At 43.7% G+C, this 16926-nt stretch overlaps 1 protein-coding gene and 1 long non-coding RNA gene across 3 annotated transcripts in view; one reads left to right on the top strand and one right to left on the bottom strand.

Annotated features, from left to right (window-relative positions):
- The window catches only part of LOC146785793 (uncharacterized), a 258212-nt gene extending 250919 nt beyond the window's left edge, over window positions 1–7293 (bottom strand). For both annotated transcript variants that reach the window (XR_014970801.1, XR_014970800.1), the window contains exon 1: window positions 7052–7293. This is a non-coding gene — a long non-coding RNA (uncharacterized LOC146785793). The remainder of the gene's footprint in view (window positions 1–7051) is intronic.
- Window positions 1–16926, top strand: part of LOC146785792 (von Willebrand factor A domain-containing protein 5A-like) — a 541765-nt gene that overhangs the window by 338800 nt on the left and 186039 nt on the right. The window contains exon 22 of the mRNA XM_085635057.1: window positions 298–342. Within this exon, the coding sequence (XP_085491183.1) occupies window positions 298–342 (45 nt within the window). The remainder of the gene's footprint in view (window positions 1–297; window positions 343–16926) is intronic.

Here is a 16926-nt window from a genome sequence, read left to right as displayed (position 1 = left end):
CTATATTCTCACGGGTGCACATTTTGTTTACTTCACAAGTCAGAGATCATGAATTTCTCATATCTTCCATGGGTCAGACTTTTAATTGAATACTCTGCTGATGAACACTGCAAATGTGTAGAGGTAGGCAAACTGCATTAATTCAACAGGTGCCTTGAACGCATCCTTACACAAAGAGAGGGCTATCCAGAAGGAACAGCTTTAATCTTCCACTCACTCCTCAAGTATAGGATTTTCTGTTGGTAATTAAAAGCTGCAGAAACCTTAAGCCTTTCGTGTCTTTTTCTTCTGTTTTAGATTTGTGCAGAGCTCCACCCTGCCAGCCACCACCACCTATGCCAGGTAATCTTGCCAAAATTGATGCCCATCTGGGAACCTATTGTTATTTTATTTGTTGGCGACTGAATGCCACCTTTTAGGGACTAGGTCCCAAATTTCCTAAAAGCAACATGTGTTTTCTCGATGAAACACACAGTTTGTAATGACATTATGAAAAATATACTGTTTGACTCACGTTGGGATGGAGGCAATGGAATCTCTTTCGATGTTCAGTTTTCAGTGTTATACTTTTACAATCATAATGTTTGTAGCCTAGCCCTGTCCGTGGCTTCTTGAAATGCTACCAGGCGGGTGTTTTATGAACCCCTTAGATTCACTGCTCAGTCAACTCATATTTAGAGTAGAGATTCTTAAGTCCAGTATTTATGGACAAAATTTATTTTACCTGATATAAACAAACTATTCAGTTGCATTCTGGTCTTTGTAGTTTACACAGCATCACTTGATTACTGCTTGTGACCAAGGGCCTGATATAGATCATGGTGGATGGGTGGGTTACTCTGTCACATTGGTGACTGATATGCTGTCCGCCGAAATAGAAGTCCCATTACATTCTATAGGATTTAAATTGCGGCGGATAGGATATCCGTCACTGTGGTGACGGAGCAACCCGTCCGCCAAGATTTAAATCTGGCCCTAAGTAAGGTCTCAAATAACAGTTATGTTTCATTACTGAACATCCCCATTTCATTTTCATATTGTGACCATTGCAGTGTAAATATATCACCTATCATGTATTTTACTCCCATTAAGTCTAATATGAGAAGCCTAGCAATTGTTAAATACTTACTTGTACATAGTTCGCCATAAAATACCAAATTGGGAATGCTAGACTCTGATACAATACTTTTAGCTTGTCCTGCTTTTCCTCCTCGTCAGATTTGGGCATTTATGGGAATGGAATGTTTGGACTGCCTGCTTTGCTGAATGCTACTAAAACAAATCTGTTGTTACTGGAGTCCTGGCCCAAATTTACTTTCACTCAAACTGCTAAAAGAAACAAGCATTTGCAATGCAATCGGTCTCGCCTTTGGGACCTTATATGTATCTAGCTATGCAGCACATTAGCCTGTGTGCTGAAAAATCTACTGTTCTTTAACATGGAGGAAAAGTAAGCACCAAACTACGTGACATGCCAGGTATGGGAACACATGGAGAGAAATATTGCCTTTCAGCGGGAAATGGTATAGTCCAAAGCTCTGTTTTTAATATAAAATCAGAGCCTTCGGTGGTCATTTCACTGAAAATACAAGATTTGAAAAAAATATTATTGTCTACGGGTGCTCGTTGAAGACAATTTCTATTGACTGGAATCTAGACAATGCTTAAAGTGGTTCTGGTATTTTACTGACCTCTGCTGGTCATTTTCTATCAAGAAAGTTAAATAGAGGCAGTTGCCAGAAAAATGTAAAAAAGAAAGTCCCTCAGCAGAGAGCAATTCTGGTATTTTACTGGTTGTTTTCTATCAAGACAGTTACATAGAGGTAGTTGAACAGAAAAAAAGTCCCTAAGGGGAAGCAGACATGTCCTAGGTCTGATCTTCAGAGCCCACAAACTAAATACACATATAGGTATAGTAAAGTATGTTCAGGAAATCCACAGCAATTAAGCACACAGATGAAAAACTCGCACACCAGGGTTCGTGTTTAAAAGTGGTTTTGTTATTGGCGACACGTTTCGAGCAGACGCTCTTCTTCACAAGCCGGCTTGTGAAGAAGAGCGTCTGCTCGAAACGCGTCGCCAATAACAAAACCACTATTAAACACGAACCCTGGTGTGCGAGTTTTTCATCTGTGTGCTTAATTGCTGTGGATTTTCTGAACATTTAAAACCGGGACCCGACACCCGGAACTCGCACCGACCCCGTGAGGAGTGGAGCTGGTAAAGTCGGGAAACCTTCTTTCCAGTATACTGAAGTATTTCCAAGAGTTCTCGAAAGCTCGACCTATAAAATGAACAAGCTTTATTAGCTACATGATCATACTTGGGAGCACGACATAAAATTAACATATCTGGAAAATAACATGTGAAATAGGCTGCCCATTTTGAAGCATGTTTTCCTTTCCTGACTGACTTTTGACCTCCGTCTCTGAAAGCAAAGAAAATGTGATGAGATAGCAAGATTTAAAGGCATCTTAATTGCTCACAAAGTGAAAGAGCAATAAAATGCCTTTAAAACTGGGTATCTTGTAACATTTGCTGGCTTTCAGAGACAGGTCAAAAGTCAGTTTGTCTTTTTACATTTATTTTTCTTTCTTTGACTTAAGTTAGAGGATTTTGTAAAGTGAACTGTGTGACAATTGAACTGTGCAAAGCATGTTAAATGAAAGGCTGTAAGATGTCAGACTTTTTTCTAACACAACACTGAAATAGCAAAGTGAACTGTTCAAACTTTTCAAATATATTTCACTTGTTAAGAAGATCAATTTTTGTAATTTTGTGGTGACAAAAATATTTTTATAGAATCCAAACAAATTAGAAAACTACTTGGCAAACTTTAAATATTTTTGCTGAAAACCAATTTCCAAAAATAGTTTATGCGCTATTATCAGTAAACCTAAGTTAGTGGGAATGCTTTGTGGCCATTTCAATAGAAAATATGTTATCTCTAAATAACAATGCATTACCACATCATGCTTTGGTAATATATTTATAAAACGTGAGTTTTTAAACATGAACTGGGAATTTTTACTGCTTTTACCCAGATGACAATGCTAATAGTGAACTAAGAGGTAAGCCAGTAATCATGACCCTATACATGGGCGTGATTCTTGTTACCTATTCTGGGTCCTTTGGGCAATTTCCAAAAACGATCAATTTCACGCTTACCTAGAATGAATTATAAGTCTTGAAACCTGCCAGTAATTTTTGTTTTGGACGTATGTAGGAGCCACCCAAATAAGCAATGACCTGGGGAGCAGGGAACCTCTGTTCCTATAACTGCTGCTACTATGCTCGTGATCCCTTCCCAGAATGGGCGTATCTCAGGGCACTCCCAAAACATATGCAAGATGTACACTCCTTCTCCGCATCTAGAGCAAGCAGCCTCTGCTACGTTAAAGTATCGCCTTATCTTTGCGGGGGTGAGATAGGACCCGTGTAACACATAATTTGTAAGCCTGAAACGTGCATTCCAAAATACCTTTGGCGCCCTTTCCAGTATCAGCTCCCAGTCTCTCTCAGGAATAGGTATACCAAAGTCCTCCTCCCAATGCGCCTTCAGGCGCTCCAGTGGGCGCTGATAATCAGCTTGGATGGCCTTGTAGAGACAGGCTGGGTTCCAACTGGAATGGCATGGTGAGCAAAAAACACTATGGATTTAGGCCCAGATCTCTGTACTGGGGTGAATGTATGATATTGTTCTGCATTCTGTCCATCAATTGTTGTTTTTTCATTTGTCACCCCGAGTGGGACGGGTATGCCCAGACGTGGGTCCCGTGCTCTCCATGCCACTGGAGTCAAGCTATCATGGCTGATGAGGGGTGAAACCCCGAAACCAATCCTAGGATGCTTTTTTCCAGTCCAGGGAGGACATGGCCTGGCAGTTCGGGCTGTACTGTTCCCATTGGGTACAGGGTTAAGACTGATTTGCATATGGCTGGGTTCAAACTGGAATGGCATGGTGAGCAAAAAAACGATGGATATAGGCCCAGATCTCTGTACTGGGGTGAATGTATGACATTGTTCTGCATTCAGTCCATCAATTGTTGTTTTTACTGTTTTTATTGTTCCACATAGTAGCAGCACTGAAGAACACGTGGCTCCCAAGTGCCGTGCCCCAATGTTTCCTGTCGCCATAGTGAGTGCTCTGTGTAAGAGGAAGTAGCCTTGTGGCAAGTTAAATTCTTCTTGGAATTCCACGAATGGTAGCAGACCATAGTCTTTGAAAAGATCCCCCATTCCCTTCACTCCTGCCTCCTCCCACACGTTTATGTCTCTCCAGCAGCCTCCAGGTGGCAAGTGTTTTAACGGAGAGAGCAGTAGGTCTGTGGGATAGGAATTCTGGCACCCACCTTCTGCAAACATCTGCGCAAACAATGAGTGATTACTCTGAACTCTCGCGCATCTCCTATCGAGGGCCGTTGGATTATTAGCAACACCTTGGAAAGGGTAGAAGAGATTCGTGCAAAAGGGATTGCAGCCCTTGCCAGGTTTCTCCTGGCCACAAGCCACTGGATCAACCAATTGAGTTAGGTGGCTATATAATAAGTTTTAAAGTCGGGGATCCCCAGTCCTCCCGCCTCCGTGAGATGTCGCAGTGTATCCATTGCCACTCGCCTTCACCCGCCCCCAGATGAAAGCAACAATTAGGGAGTCTAGCTTCGAAACATTGCTTGCAGAACCCAGATCGGGAGCGGTCCTAAGAAATACAAAAGGCGCCGCAGGGCCACCATCTTTAGGAGCGCAACGCGGCCCACCACCAACAATGGTAACATCTTCCAAAAGTCTATGGGAGTGCGCAGGTCTCTGAGTGCCCGACCTACCTTGCCCTCCAAGAGATCTGACAGTGGCAACGTGAGCAAATGACCCACGTCTGGGGATACCCTATTCACTTTGCCACTGGATTCAAGCTAGCCTAGCTGATTAGGGGTGGTACCCAGAAACCGGTACCATGATGCTTGCTTCCGGTACAGGGCAGACCTGGCTTGGCAGTTCGGGCTGGACTGTTCCCATGTGGAACAGGGTCAAGACTGATTTTCATATGGCTGGGTCTGAACTGGGGTGGCGAAGTGAGCCAAGGAACGATGTTGGATTCAACCCAGATCTGTGAGTGGGGGTGAGTGTCTGCAAAGTTTCAGCACTCCGTCCATCATCTCATTGTGTTTGCTTTGCAACTACTCTATGTCTGCATTTACTTACATGAGAAATGTACACTCTCAAATGAAGTTTTGAAGGTTTTCAATGCAATTACTCTGCACCAATAAACTCCTGACAAAATATGAGCAGTGTTGTTCAAATGTACACATATACAGCAATTAAAACTTCACAAGGACACCTTCTCTCTTTTTTATTAACTCTGCAATGTGTTAATCTTCCCAGTTATGAGCCTGGTAGTCATGACAGATGCATTGAAAGTCAGAGGGGAAATACAAAAGTTACAAAAAATAAACCACACACCTTACTTTTTCTTTTTTTATCCACATTTAAGAGTACATACCGAGAATTACATGGTTCTACCTGTAGTTACCAGTCAACATCAGTACAAAATTGAAAACTGGAAGCCTTAATTATAGCTCTCAAGAAGTCTCTGGTCACATTCCACAGAGATCTATTCTCAATCCAATGATGCTCAACTTACACATGGAGCTAATGGGGCATCTAACAAGACATTGCTTTGCATCAATAGGTTGACGGCACCCAATTATACAGTAACAGGTCATCGGTCCGACTACATCCCAAAATTAAGAGGAGATCTGGGTGTATTTTAAACCTGTATATCTGCAGAGCATCTGAAATTGAAACCAACAAAAACTGAGGCTGCTGCCATAGAGTAACACTCAAACACCCAGCAAATCCAGAGGTACTCAACAATATGAACTTAGATTGCTTCTTCCTTTACCTCATTCGCCCTTAAGTCACTAAGGGGCATATTATCAAGGACGGCGTTAAACATTATCGCCGCTTTAGCTGCAGAAAACTGCCGCTAAAAAGGCGATAATGGGCTTGATAATATGCCCTTGAGAATTCCAATAGAAGTCCATGTTCTGGTGTGAACCCGGGCTTCTATTGGAATTCTCCAGGGCATATTACCAAGCCCATTATCGCCGCCCTTTTCTTCCGCTAAATCGGCGATAATTTTAACGCCGTCCTTGATAATATGCCCATAGGTTTTCCCGTGAATCTACCTTAAACAGCAGATTAAGACAAACACTGCCAAAGTCAATAGGTCTGGATTTAAAGTTGTCATCCATTGAACAATGCCAAAATAGATCACAAAACCCAAGCAGACTTCATCAAATAAAGGGAAATTCTGGAATGCTTATTGTTTGTGGTGGTTAGAGAAGCAGGAATGGGTAAGAATTGTTTTTTCACTACATTGAATGGCTACTTAACAACCTAACGCATGCAGAGTGTCGTGGAGTCAGTGGTTATAGAACACAAAATTGCCACTAACCTCGGAAGGAAGCCTTCGGGAGCGATGGAGCGTGGTTTATCCCCCCTCGACCCTGAGGCGCAGACCCTCACAGAGCAATAACTACACTGCTGCGCGGGAAAACCCCCTGGGAAAAGGGAAGTGGATAAAATAAGAAAATGCTGCTGAGCGGTGAGGTATCTTCTGATCCTGCGTCTACGAGGGGATCTGTGACTCAGCAGAGGAACCTCCCAGGAAATAATAGAGACAGTAGCAGCAACGGCACTTCAGTAAAGTCAACAACAGGTTACCTCAATGATTGCGCAAGGGTTGAGCGCGAACATGCATCTCAGGACTTGGCAGTAGTACAGTCAATCTCCCCCACACTGTTACGTCACAGTTTTGGGGTTTGAATAATCGCGTCAGAGTTCACTGAACTGTTCACGGTTACAAAGACTGGGTAATCCCTGGGACAGCAGGCTTCTAGGCATAGGCGAGCGTTTCACGTGCAGGTAGACATGAAGGCGAGAAACGAACGGGGTGTAGCAAGGCAGCCTGAGACAGTGCAACAACAGAGTTCTAGCGCATGGCCAAGCAAACAGAGGGAATCAAGATATTACTTGGTAATGCACTACTCACAGAACTGCATCAGACGGGGAGTCTCTACGAGGACTCATTGGCGGTAACGGGCTCCCTGGTATCGAAACGGTAATGTCTCCGTAACAACGACGCGGACTCTTTTGCTTGTCGAGTCGCTGCAGGTCATCCGGCGCTAGGCTTCGTTGGTCGGGAGGATCCTGCGGGGAATACCATCCGCTACCAAAAATGTTCGGAAAAAGTATTGGCAAGCACTGTTCCCTGGGAGAGGGAAGGGCTTTATCGTATTCCGGCAGAACTGCCGGGAACTACTTCCGGTTCATCGTCTGTGAGCATGCTGGGAGTTGTAGTGCCCGGTGCTTGTGCATACTACTACCTCCCCTTACGCGCCCTGCATATCAGACCGCGCGCTGTAATCTAGAAGCGCTGGGGGTAAGATGCATGGTGCGCGCCTCGCCCTGGCCTTTCACTGCAGAAATCGAGACACAGAGTAAGCACACTAGAGGCAGACAAATGTAAGAAAAGAAAGGAGTTTAATATTTAAAGTACCTTTGTATAGAATAGAGTTTTGGTTTATTCCTATGTTGAATTAAGGTTGGATGGCAAGAAAGCCTTCAATATCACCCTCCGTTAAAAATTTAAATGACGCCTCCCTTGCCATCAGACCATTATTTGACATAGAAACAAAAAGAGGACTGAACTAAAGGCAATGGACCCTTTAATATTGTTAGGTTTTCTTTTCTAGGCAGGTAAATATAAAACACACCATCACAGCAACAAGAAGAAGCCACTACGAGCGAAAGTACAGGCGAGGGGGAATGAGGATGACACGAAGGGAAAAGGTGAAGTAGTGAGAGGGCGGAACCAGATGGTATTTGGGCAGAACAAACAGCAAGACACAATATAAAGAGGGAGGGTGGTGCAGGCCTGGGAATGAGAAGATCACAAAGGGACCCAGTGGATGGAGAAGGGGTGGCAGGTGGGAGAAGGAACAACACATATGGGGAAGAGAAAGGGGGCGAGAAACCTATGTGCAGATAAAAGTGGGGGAAACGGAATGGAAGGTGGATCTTGACTGATGCTGTGCAGCTGAAATAAAAGTGGTGTACCAGAGTCAAGGCTCCCCACGGAATTGGGATAAGGTCTGGGGGCCAATGGGAGGAATACAGGGTCTATGGAGGACTCTATTGGACAGATAAGGTGGGTGGGTTTGGAACCAGAGGGGCTAACCGTGCTAGGTAATGACACGGATGCTGGAAATAACTACACTCCTTTTGTACCTGAAATTATTTTACTGTGTGAGCATTTAGAGACGGGATCTCTCAAGATTTATGTCGAACAGTTTCCTTATGCAACTATTTCTGTGTTGCAAAGCATTTGTTTAACAAAAAGATTTTTTTTTAAAGTGGGGAAAATAGAGTGGTGGGAACAAGCATTGAAGAGCTGACAGAGGCTCGGTATTCGGTGCCATGTGCTGAGCGAGTCTGTAAATTATGCGAGTCTGGAGTTCACGGTGTAGAGGAGGTTATGTTTTCTTGTCCCTCCTTCTCTATCTGCAGAACAGTTTATCTGCAAAGAATGTCTCTAGATATTAATACTCGAACAGTAACTTTAGTTCTGGATCTAACATCTTTCCTTTTTCTCATTCAGTAAGATATTTCTTATCTTTTATTAAATCTATATGTGGATCATTAGATTTTTTTTTTTTTTTTGAAACCTTTATTACAGAATGCAAAAGATATACAAAGATGGGCCTACAACCTTCGGGCCGGCCGCTAGCAAACAGTAAGAGCATAAAATACAGTTGGTAAACACACGCTGCAGCGTGAGAGAGATCACAGGAGTTGAAAGAAGCGTTGGCGGCCACACCGTCCGGACCCCCCAAATGGCGGTTCCAGTTTTATATAAGAAACAACAAACAAATCCACAAGGCAGCAAAAGTCAAAGCAGCAGTACGAGCTCCGATCATTAGATTTTTAACTTGTCTTTTGAATCTGTATCTAAGAGTTGGTTGACTATGTGTTTTATGTATTGTGGAATGTTTTTCACGTTGGCTTTTTTGTGAAAACCTAATCGTTAGTACTGTGCGAGCATTTAGAGACGGGATCTCTCAAGATTTATGTCGAACAGTTTCCTTATGCAACCATTTCTGTGTTGCTAAGCATTTGTTTAACAAAAAGATTTTTTTATAAAGTGGGGAAAATAGAGTGGTGGGAACAAGCATTGAAGAGCTGACAGAGGCTATATATTATTATAAAATAGCTTCTCGTGTAGTTTAATGCAAGCACTCTCTTAAAAGAAAACGATGGGACCCAACTGCCAAAAGCACAAGGTGAGAAAGTAATACTCTTCTGGGCTGCGCCAAAATGTAATTGACAGTTTGACGCCAATGACTGAAAGGAGGTTAGTGTGGTATCCTTAGTTTCTTGCCTTCAGCTGCACCCTCATGGAACACTTAGTACATTACAACATTTCAACCATTTTTCTAAATAGCTGTGGATTTTATAACCTTAATCAAATTATGTGAGGACTATAGTTAGAATAGTAAATAAGCCTCCAAGACTATTTTGGTGAAAACTGCACCTCCTACGAATATTCTATGACTTGAATTAGACTACTTAAAGAGTTTTTTTCAGCATGCACTAAAGTCTCTGCTGTCCTGAGGGGCCTCTCCGAACATGACTACCCTGAGTGTGCACACCAACTCAGATTCGATTATTTTTAACTTAATTCTTAATTTACTATACCGAAATGGTTGTTGTCAATGTCAGATCAATACGTTTAGAAAAGGATCCACAAAGATATTGCACAGTGGTGGGAATAGCGATTCAACTCTGAACAGCGTACAGATGCTCGGCCTTCAAAACAAATGTAAAAAATAAAAAATAAAACACAGGTAGCAGGGCCACACTTGGACTGAAAGTTAGCAGTTTGATAATTTGCAGCTGCCAGGTTCTTGCCAAAAACAGTAAAGAAAAAAGGTGGATGGAAGATGTTGAGGAAGCATGGGGCAGCAACAAAATGGCAAAAAGAGTGGCCAACCAGTAGCAGTGCACTGATGCCAGGACCATGCTTAAACCCCCCCCCCCCCCCAAAAAAAATATGGTGGGAGGACAAGGAAGAGTGCGAGGAACGCGATGTACACCATAATGCCATAATGTGGGTAAGACGCAAGTCGAAATATAGGCCACTCATATCAGCAATGGAAGGATACAATTAATCCTATCAGAAAAAATGGAAAGCAGCAATGCTCTAAAGTGAGAAAAACAAGAAGAAAGCCAGGGAATAAGGAGCAGGGACCGGACAAGAACGACATGTGATCAAGAGCAAGGGGCTGGCTCAAATACCATTCTAGGTATACCATATTATAGAAAAACTGGTCTTCAGCAATATACTATATGTTAAGAACTAAAACGTCCTAACACTTACTAGTCAGCCACAGCCTGACTGACACTATTCAAAGTCAGACACAATCAGGCGCTCTGGTAATCAACAAAAGCCAGTCACATCTCCAATATCTTGAAAGAATGGCATTAGCTCCCCAACAAAATCCACTTTGTTTGCATTATGATCTATAAGGCACTCTATCTGAGTGAACACGACAACCTTATCTCTCAACAGGGCGGGTGGCACTACTAGGATGCCCCCCTGACCACTCTAAATCCAAAAGAACTTGAAGTTAACCAAGTAGACTTTGTATGCATATTGACCAAGACTCAGAAACTGCATCCCCTTGTCGTTTAGACTCGCTTCTTAGATGGTGCATTTCAGGAAAGATCTCCAACCCCACCACATCACAGTGTTTCTACCAATCAGGACAGAACCTTTTACCTATTCTACTTTACCCCACTTTTATGTTGTGTATCTAATACACTGAGTTCTCATTTTAAAGGTACCTGCATGCATCTAACCTCATAGAGCAACATGCATGCATCTAACCTCATGAAGCAACATACATTGTTGTATGTGTAGCACTTTGTTGTCCACTGGATCATGCTTCATATACGCAATTACAATAAATGCATAAAAGGAAGTACATCACACGAAAACTCCCTGGACGAGAGCCTTTGGGTTGGGAAGATTTCTATAGGGAAAAGAAGTAGAGAATCCCATAGGATTCAGTGTGGGAAGAAAGTAACTAGACCCTACTAAGGGGATAAGGCTAGCACGTGTTCACTCTGTGAGTCTGTGAATGGGATTTTAACTGGTAAAAAATAATTCTTAGGAGACCAGATTAGTGAGATTTAACAGAGAAAAGAATCAATATTGTACCTGGGAAAAGATGGTGTACTACAGGAGGGTTGGGGTCAAAAAGAGTTGCTGTAGGAAAGATAATAGACAAGAGAATGAATGACTCTGAAAAGGTACGGCCATGTCTTAAAATTATCTCTCAAGAGAGACAGGGATGGTAAAAGCCAATCGAAGGTGGTGAAATGAAGAAACATCTAATAAAATCAACTTTTGGGAACATCAGAGGTGAAAGGTAAAACATGGCAACTTTATAGACAAGAAAGCGTCGCGTGGGAGTCTCGGGCTAAAAAGGGTGGCTACTGGGTTGAAAGGGAGGGAATGCGTGAGAACCTACGAGATGGGAGGATGATTTAGGACAGATAGCCTTTGGGGGGTAAATACCTGGGATAGGGTATGTATATGGTTCACAGATGTTCTTAAAGCGGCTACTTTTAACTTCTTTAATTTCTTATTCAAGTGCATTTGGGGCTAGCTTGAAATGCCATGGAGAATATTAGTTATTTTTTTTTAAACAAAACTTAAAAGGAAACAGATAGCAAACAATTTACCTCAGAGTAGAGCCACATATATGGCCTCTACAAAAAAGGAGGTAAGTGAAGTTTCCTGGGTTGCAGGTAAACCTACTCTGGAAGCACATGTACACTATATTGAGCGTGTACAAACATTCCATGTAACTGACGCCGAGCTACCGTTGCTGACTGAGGATTAAAGAAAAGCACTCTCCCCTACCCCGTCGCAGCTCCCTGCTACATTCAGTTCACTGTCCACTGCTTGAAAGGTCTGTACTTACAAATCAGTTTTGCCAGATTTCTCCCAGTACTTAATCCAATCGGGAGGATGCGCCACCCCCTCTATCTTCCCCTCTCTCTATCCCTCGCTCCGGCCTATGCAGAGAGCCCGGATGTTTGGTTGCACGTCACTTAGGGTCAGAGGGGAAAATGTGCCACGCGCAGACTGCCGGGACAGGTAGGTTTCCATCTCTAGGGCGTACGGCGCAAGTCGGGTATGAAACGCTCTCTCCAAAAGACTAGAGAGGCTCAGTTTGTACTTGATCATTCTGCTCTTTTATCCGTAGCTTCCGATGGTGTTTGCCTGCGAAATTATAAAATTGGAGCTGCGTTTTTTTGTTTGCCATGTACAAGTTTTAACATTAAAGTCATTACGGACAATATAAATTCTTTGTTTACTACTTGACCCTCATGTCTATGGTTACGTGGAGATGACGTCCTTTACCCAGTTTTCGAATTGGGGGAAAACAAGCATTTGCAATGCAAGAGGACGCGCATTTACGCAAGACCTAATGCATTGCAGACAGGAGTGCGGGTGGGCGGGCGTGTTTAAGGCATGAAAAATGGGAGTGGGTGGGGCGGGGAGTGAAGGCATGTACAGCGGGAGGGGTGGCACGGTATAAAGTAGTGCTCAGGAAACATGCAGTAAAGGGGCCAATAGCCGTGGAAGGAGACATGGCCATTATAAGGCGGGACTAGCAGCCTCTAAACCAATCAGAAGGCAGCATTTAGAAACAACAAAGCCACAAGCCAATGAAAAAGTGGGCGGGGGAGTGGGCGGGGCGTCCCTCACCTATAGTGTATACTGCATGCCTCGCAAAGCGAGCAGCGCATGCGCTGCACCGCTAGGCGAGTCCTAAGAAAGGAAAAAAATTCTTATAGATAGCATTGTCCAGATCAACTAAGCTCCCTACTCATCACAGATAAAGTGGATCACCAGGAGCAGTTCATGACTTTGCTTCAGATTCGGAGATCCAATCCACTACTGACATAAACTACATCCTTTGTGAAAATAGGGACACAGGGCTAAGCCTTATAAAGGGAAGTAATGATATACTTGGAATGAATATTAATAGTGCTGAGGCATGCTGCAGGTTTCTTTTAACCCCTTAGAGGATATTTTATGGTTTTGAAACTGGGAATTATCCCACATTTCAAGTGCATTGCCTGCATGTACTCTCCAACTGTACAATCGAAACTGATGGTATTTGTTTTAAGGTAACTTAGTGTTTCTTTCATTTTTAACAAATATTTTAGCCATTTTCTCAAAACTTATATCTACTGTACAGTGGGAAACATTTTGGTAAACTTACAGGAAATAAGTGAGGCATTACAAGAACCAGATAAACATTCAAGTCAGAATGTATGAAAATAACTTCCTATGTTGCCATATTGAAAGCAGACTGAATAGAGAGATGTTTACCCATTTTCTTAATTTGGACAAAGAGAATTTACCCCATAAATTAGAAGGAAGAGACTGCCAGGCCTTGGCTGTGGCTATGAAGAAAGGCCAGTTACCTTCGGTAACTTTCCTTGACATTTGGGGCAGCAGGAAGGAATTTTTAGGCTCAGTGAAGTTAGAAACCATAAAGTATGGGGCATTCTGGTAAATCTCCAGTGCATAATTGCCAGTGGACTTGAAGATCACTCTACTGAGGCTCGGGAGCCTGTGCAGTGGCCTCAGTAAAAAGGTTATATGGTCTTGTCTGTCCAGACAATTAATCAAATAAGCTGCTGCATTCTGCACCAACTGTAACTGGTTTATGAGTTTTTCAGAGGCCGCTAATCAAATTGCATTGCTGCAGCTCAGCTGAGCCTGGTCCAGCTTATTAATGAATGGGATGTATGGTGCCTTTCTCAGGGTTTTTAGTAAAAGCAGGAACTGGACGTCTTTGTGACTTGTTTGTTCAAAGACAAGTAGCACAGAAACCATAGATGAGGGAAGAGGACCTTTTATTTGGGGATACTGAAGAATATACACTAATAATGTGTCTTGTGTGGTCTTAAGAAGCACTATGTTCTATGTTTATTTTGTTTTTTATATTTATTTGAACTTTAGAGAAACATATTAAACTAATATATCAAAAGTATATAAAACGAAAATGTAATCCATTTTGTGTGTCTTACTATCCTGATATCATACAAAATACTAAATAACTGCAGTCAGTGTCTCATTAACATGTTTGTAAAGGATGTATTGTTGGAACAAATTTTGAAACGTAGTTGAGTGCAGATGATATATGTAGGAAAGTAGCTATACTTCTATGGTTACCCCCACTTTTTGCTTGAAGTAATGCTGTTTGTGACTAGTCTGACTGGGATCCTGCTAATCAGGACCCCAGTCTCTCTGCTTTCTCTCCTAAATTGTATGGTAAGTTCTTAGGTACATCCCAGATTGGATACTGGGGTACCCTTATCAGTCCCTAGTATATGATACCAAGGTAACCAGGGCATAGGTACTCCAGAGGTCCCATAGGCTGAAGCACGTATTATGCCACCTATAAGAGACCATTCAAGCTATCTCGACAGGCCTGTCATTGCAGCCTGTGCAAGCTGGTGCTAGCACCACTTACGAACAATATAGGTTTCCCTATACCTAAGGTCACTGCACTCAAAACTAATAAGTCACCCCTACAGCAGGCCTTTTCAATCCTGAAGGCAGGGTGCTTGGTTCTAAGTTTGAGAGTGCCCCTGCATGAGCTAGACACTCCTGCAACCTTTGGAGTCCATTTTCCCAGGTTTTAAGTGAGACAGCCATAGAGGGACACCGTGTAATTACGCGATGACCATCTTGATCCTGGCTGTAACGAACCCCATTGTGTTTGGTATCAAACATGATGGAATCATAGCCCCATACTGTGAACGGTGTGAAAGGTATGATTACAAGCACTATAAATACCCTTTGTTAGGTCCTCAGTGCTCCCTGTACCAGTCTTCTAGACCCGGACAGCACAACATGGCTGCTGCGGACAAGAGACACGATTCTGCCCTCCTGCTGCTGAGCCAAGCTTGAGCAGGGGAAGGCAGAACAATAGGCATCGTGTCACAGGGAAGTGTGACCACCTCCCAGACAGGGTTTAGTGTATTGGGGCAGGGTGTGAGCGCTTGCCAGCACCACATAGTCTGCGTGCAGGGCACATTTGGTGCCTTCCATGCATAGTACGGTTCAAACCAGTTCAGGGAGCCGTTAGCTCCCGCTCTGGTGCAAAACTGGACAAAGGAGAGGGGAGTATCCTCCCCCTTGTCCAGCCCTTTCTTTAGGGTATTTAAGTGCTTACCTGTGGGTGGGTCCCTAGATTCGTCGTGGGACACAATACAGTTTAGACAATACTTCAACTTCGACTGTCTGGGCACTCTGGACTTCGATCTGGGCATCAAGGCTGCAACCAGGAATCCTCCTGCTGCTCCTGATCTCTTCGCCATGCTTGTCTACTTCAATGTCTGTGCCTCTGCTCCATACAGGAATCCGTCCAGGGCCTGTGGACATCCAAGGCACCTGAAGGAATCTCCCTTGAAGTGAAGGAGTCACTTCCCTGATCTGCAGGTACCGCAACCAAGCTGACCGGTCTGCTTATCCTGGGATCCAACGGATTCCAAATGACACAACAACACAGGTGGTGGTTCTTCATAACCCTCGAGGCCTGCCATGTTCTCTCACTAAGTTTGAGGCCAGTATCCCTCGTCGGAGCCGCAGAAACTGAACCATGTGCACCGCGTTGACTTGCAGTTGCAAAGGCTTCTTAGCTTCCTTCCACCAAGAACTTCGGGCTCCAAGTAGCCCCAAACTCAAGCATCTCCAGTGACCAAGATCTTCATCCTCACTGCATCACTTGCACCGTGAGCCTTCATCTTTTGTGAGCTACTTGAGGTCCTCTGCGACCCCAGTACCTTCGGCCTGTGGGTCCTCTTGAGGGTCACTTTTGAATTATTTTGGGCTCCCCTGATTGCACGGGGCCTGCCCTGACACCCCTGCTTGTGGTGAGTGTCCTGGACGTTGCTGGTCCTGACATTGCACCTTCTTCTACTTCCACATTGTTTGCAGTTGCCAAGGCTTGTTGGTGCTCCCGCCGGACACCGACCCCTCAACTCTCAACATCTGACGTGAGACAGCTCATGAACAGCTCCTGGTCTTTTTCAGCATCTCCTGGTCCTCACAGCTGCCGTTCCAAGGGCACCATCAACTCTTTTACAACAGCTGACTTTGGTGAGCATTCGTCTTCCGTGCCTCCTGGTCACTTCCAAGTGGCATAGACTCTGTCCCCTCAACTTTCAGGTGCTTCTCGACTTGAATCCACCGGAAACTTTCACCTTCTCCATCAGCGGCATCTTCCTGAAGTCCTCGAATGGGTTTGATGGCGGTTTCCGACGCCACATAATGCCTATGCTCCTCTGGGACAGGTATCCTGGTTCCTAAGGTATCCATGGGTGGGGTGGCTCTCCAACCTTCTGTCTTCCACAGGGTATCTTCAGGATCCACTGGGAAGGGTCCTTTTTCTTTAAAATTGCTACCGCAACTTACATGTTCATTTGTACGGAGAACGTGGTTGTGTTCTGACACTGCACACGACCTCCATGGGGCTCATTGATACTCACCTTGGGAGGTTCTTTGGGTCTCCAGCACTTCCACGTCCTTTAACTATTGTCTTGGCGCAAGTCGTGGTTCGCATATCACTATTTTAGTATCTGGTTTGGTCCCCCCCGGTGACCACTGTGTATTCTGTAATACATACCGATTTCTATTGCTAAGTATTGTTTGCATTGTATATATCTCTGGCTAGGAGATATCTGTTAGTGAGTGTCTTATAATAAATACATATTTTTATAAATACACTGTGTGGTTCTTTTTCACTTAATCTATACCCATAAGATTGTGTTCTG

Source organism: Triturus cristatus, chromosome 11 (assembly GCF_964204655.1).
Source record: "Triturus cristatus chromosome 11, aTriCri1.1, whole genome shotgun sequence".
Taxonomy (NCBI): Eukaryota; Metazoa; Chordata; class Amphibia; order Caudata; family Salamandridae; genus Triturus; species Triturus cristatus.
The sequence above is the reverse complement of the archived record's forward strand: the minus strand, read 5'-3'. Positions and strand labels throughout refer to the sequence as shown.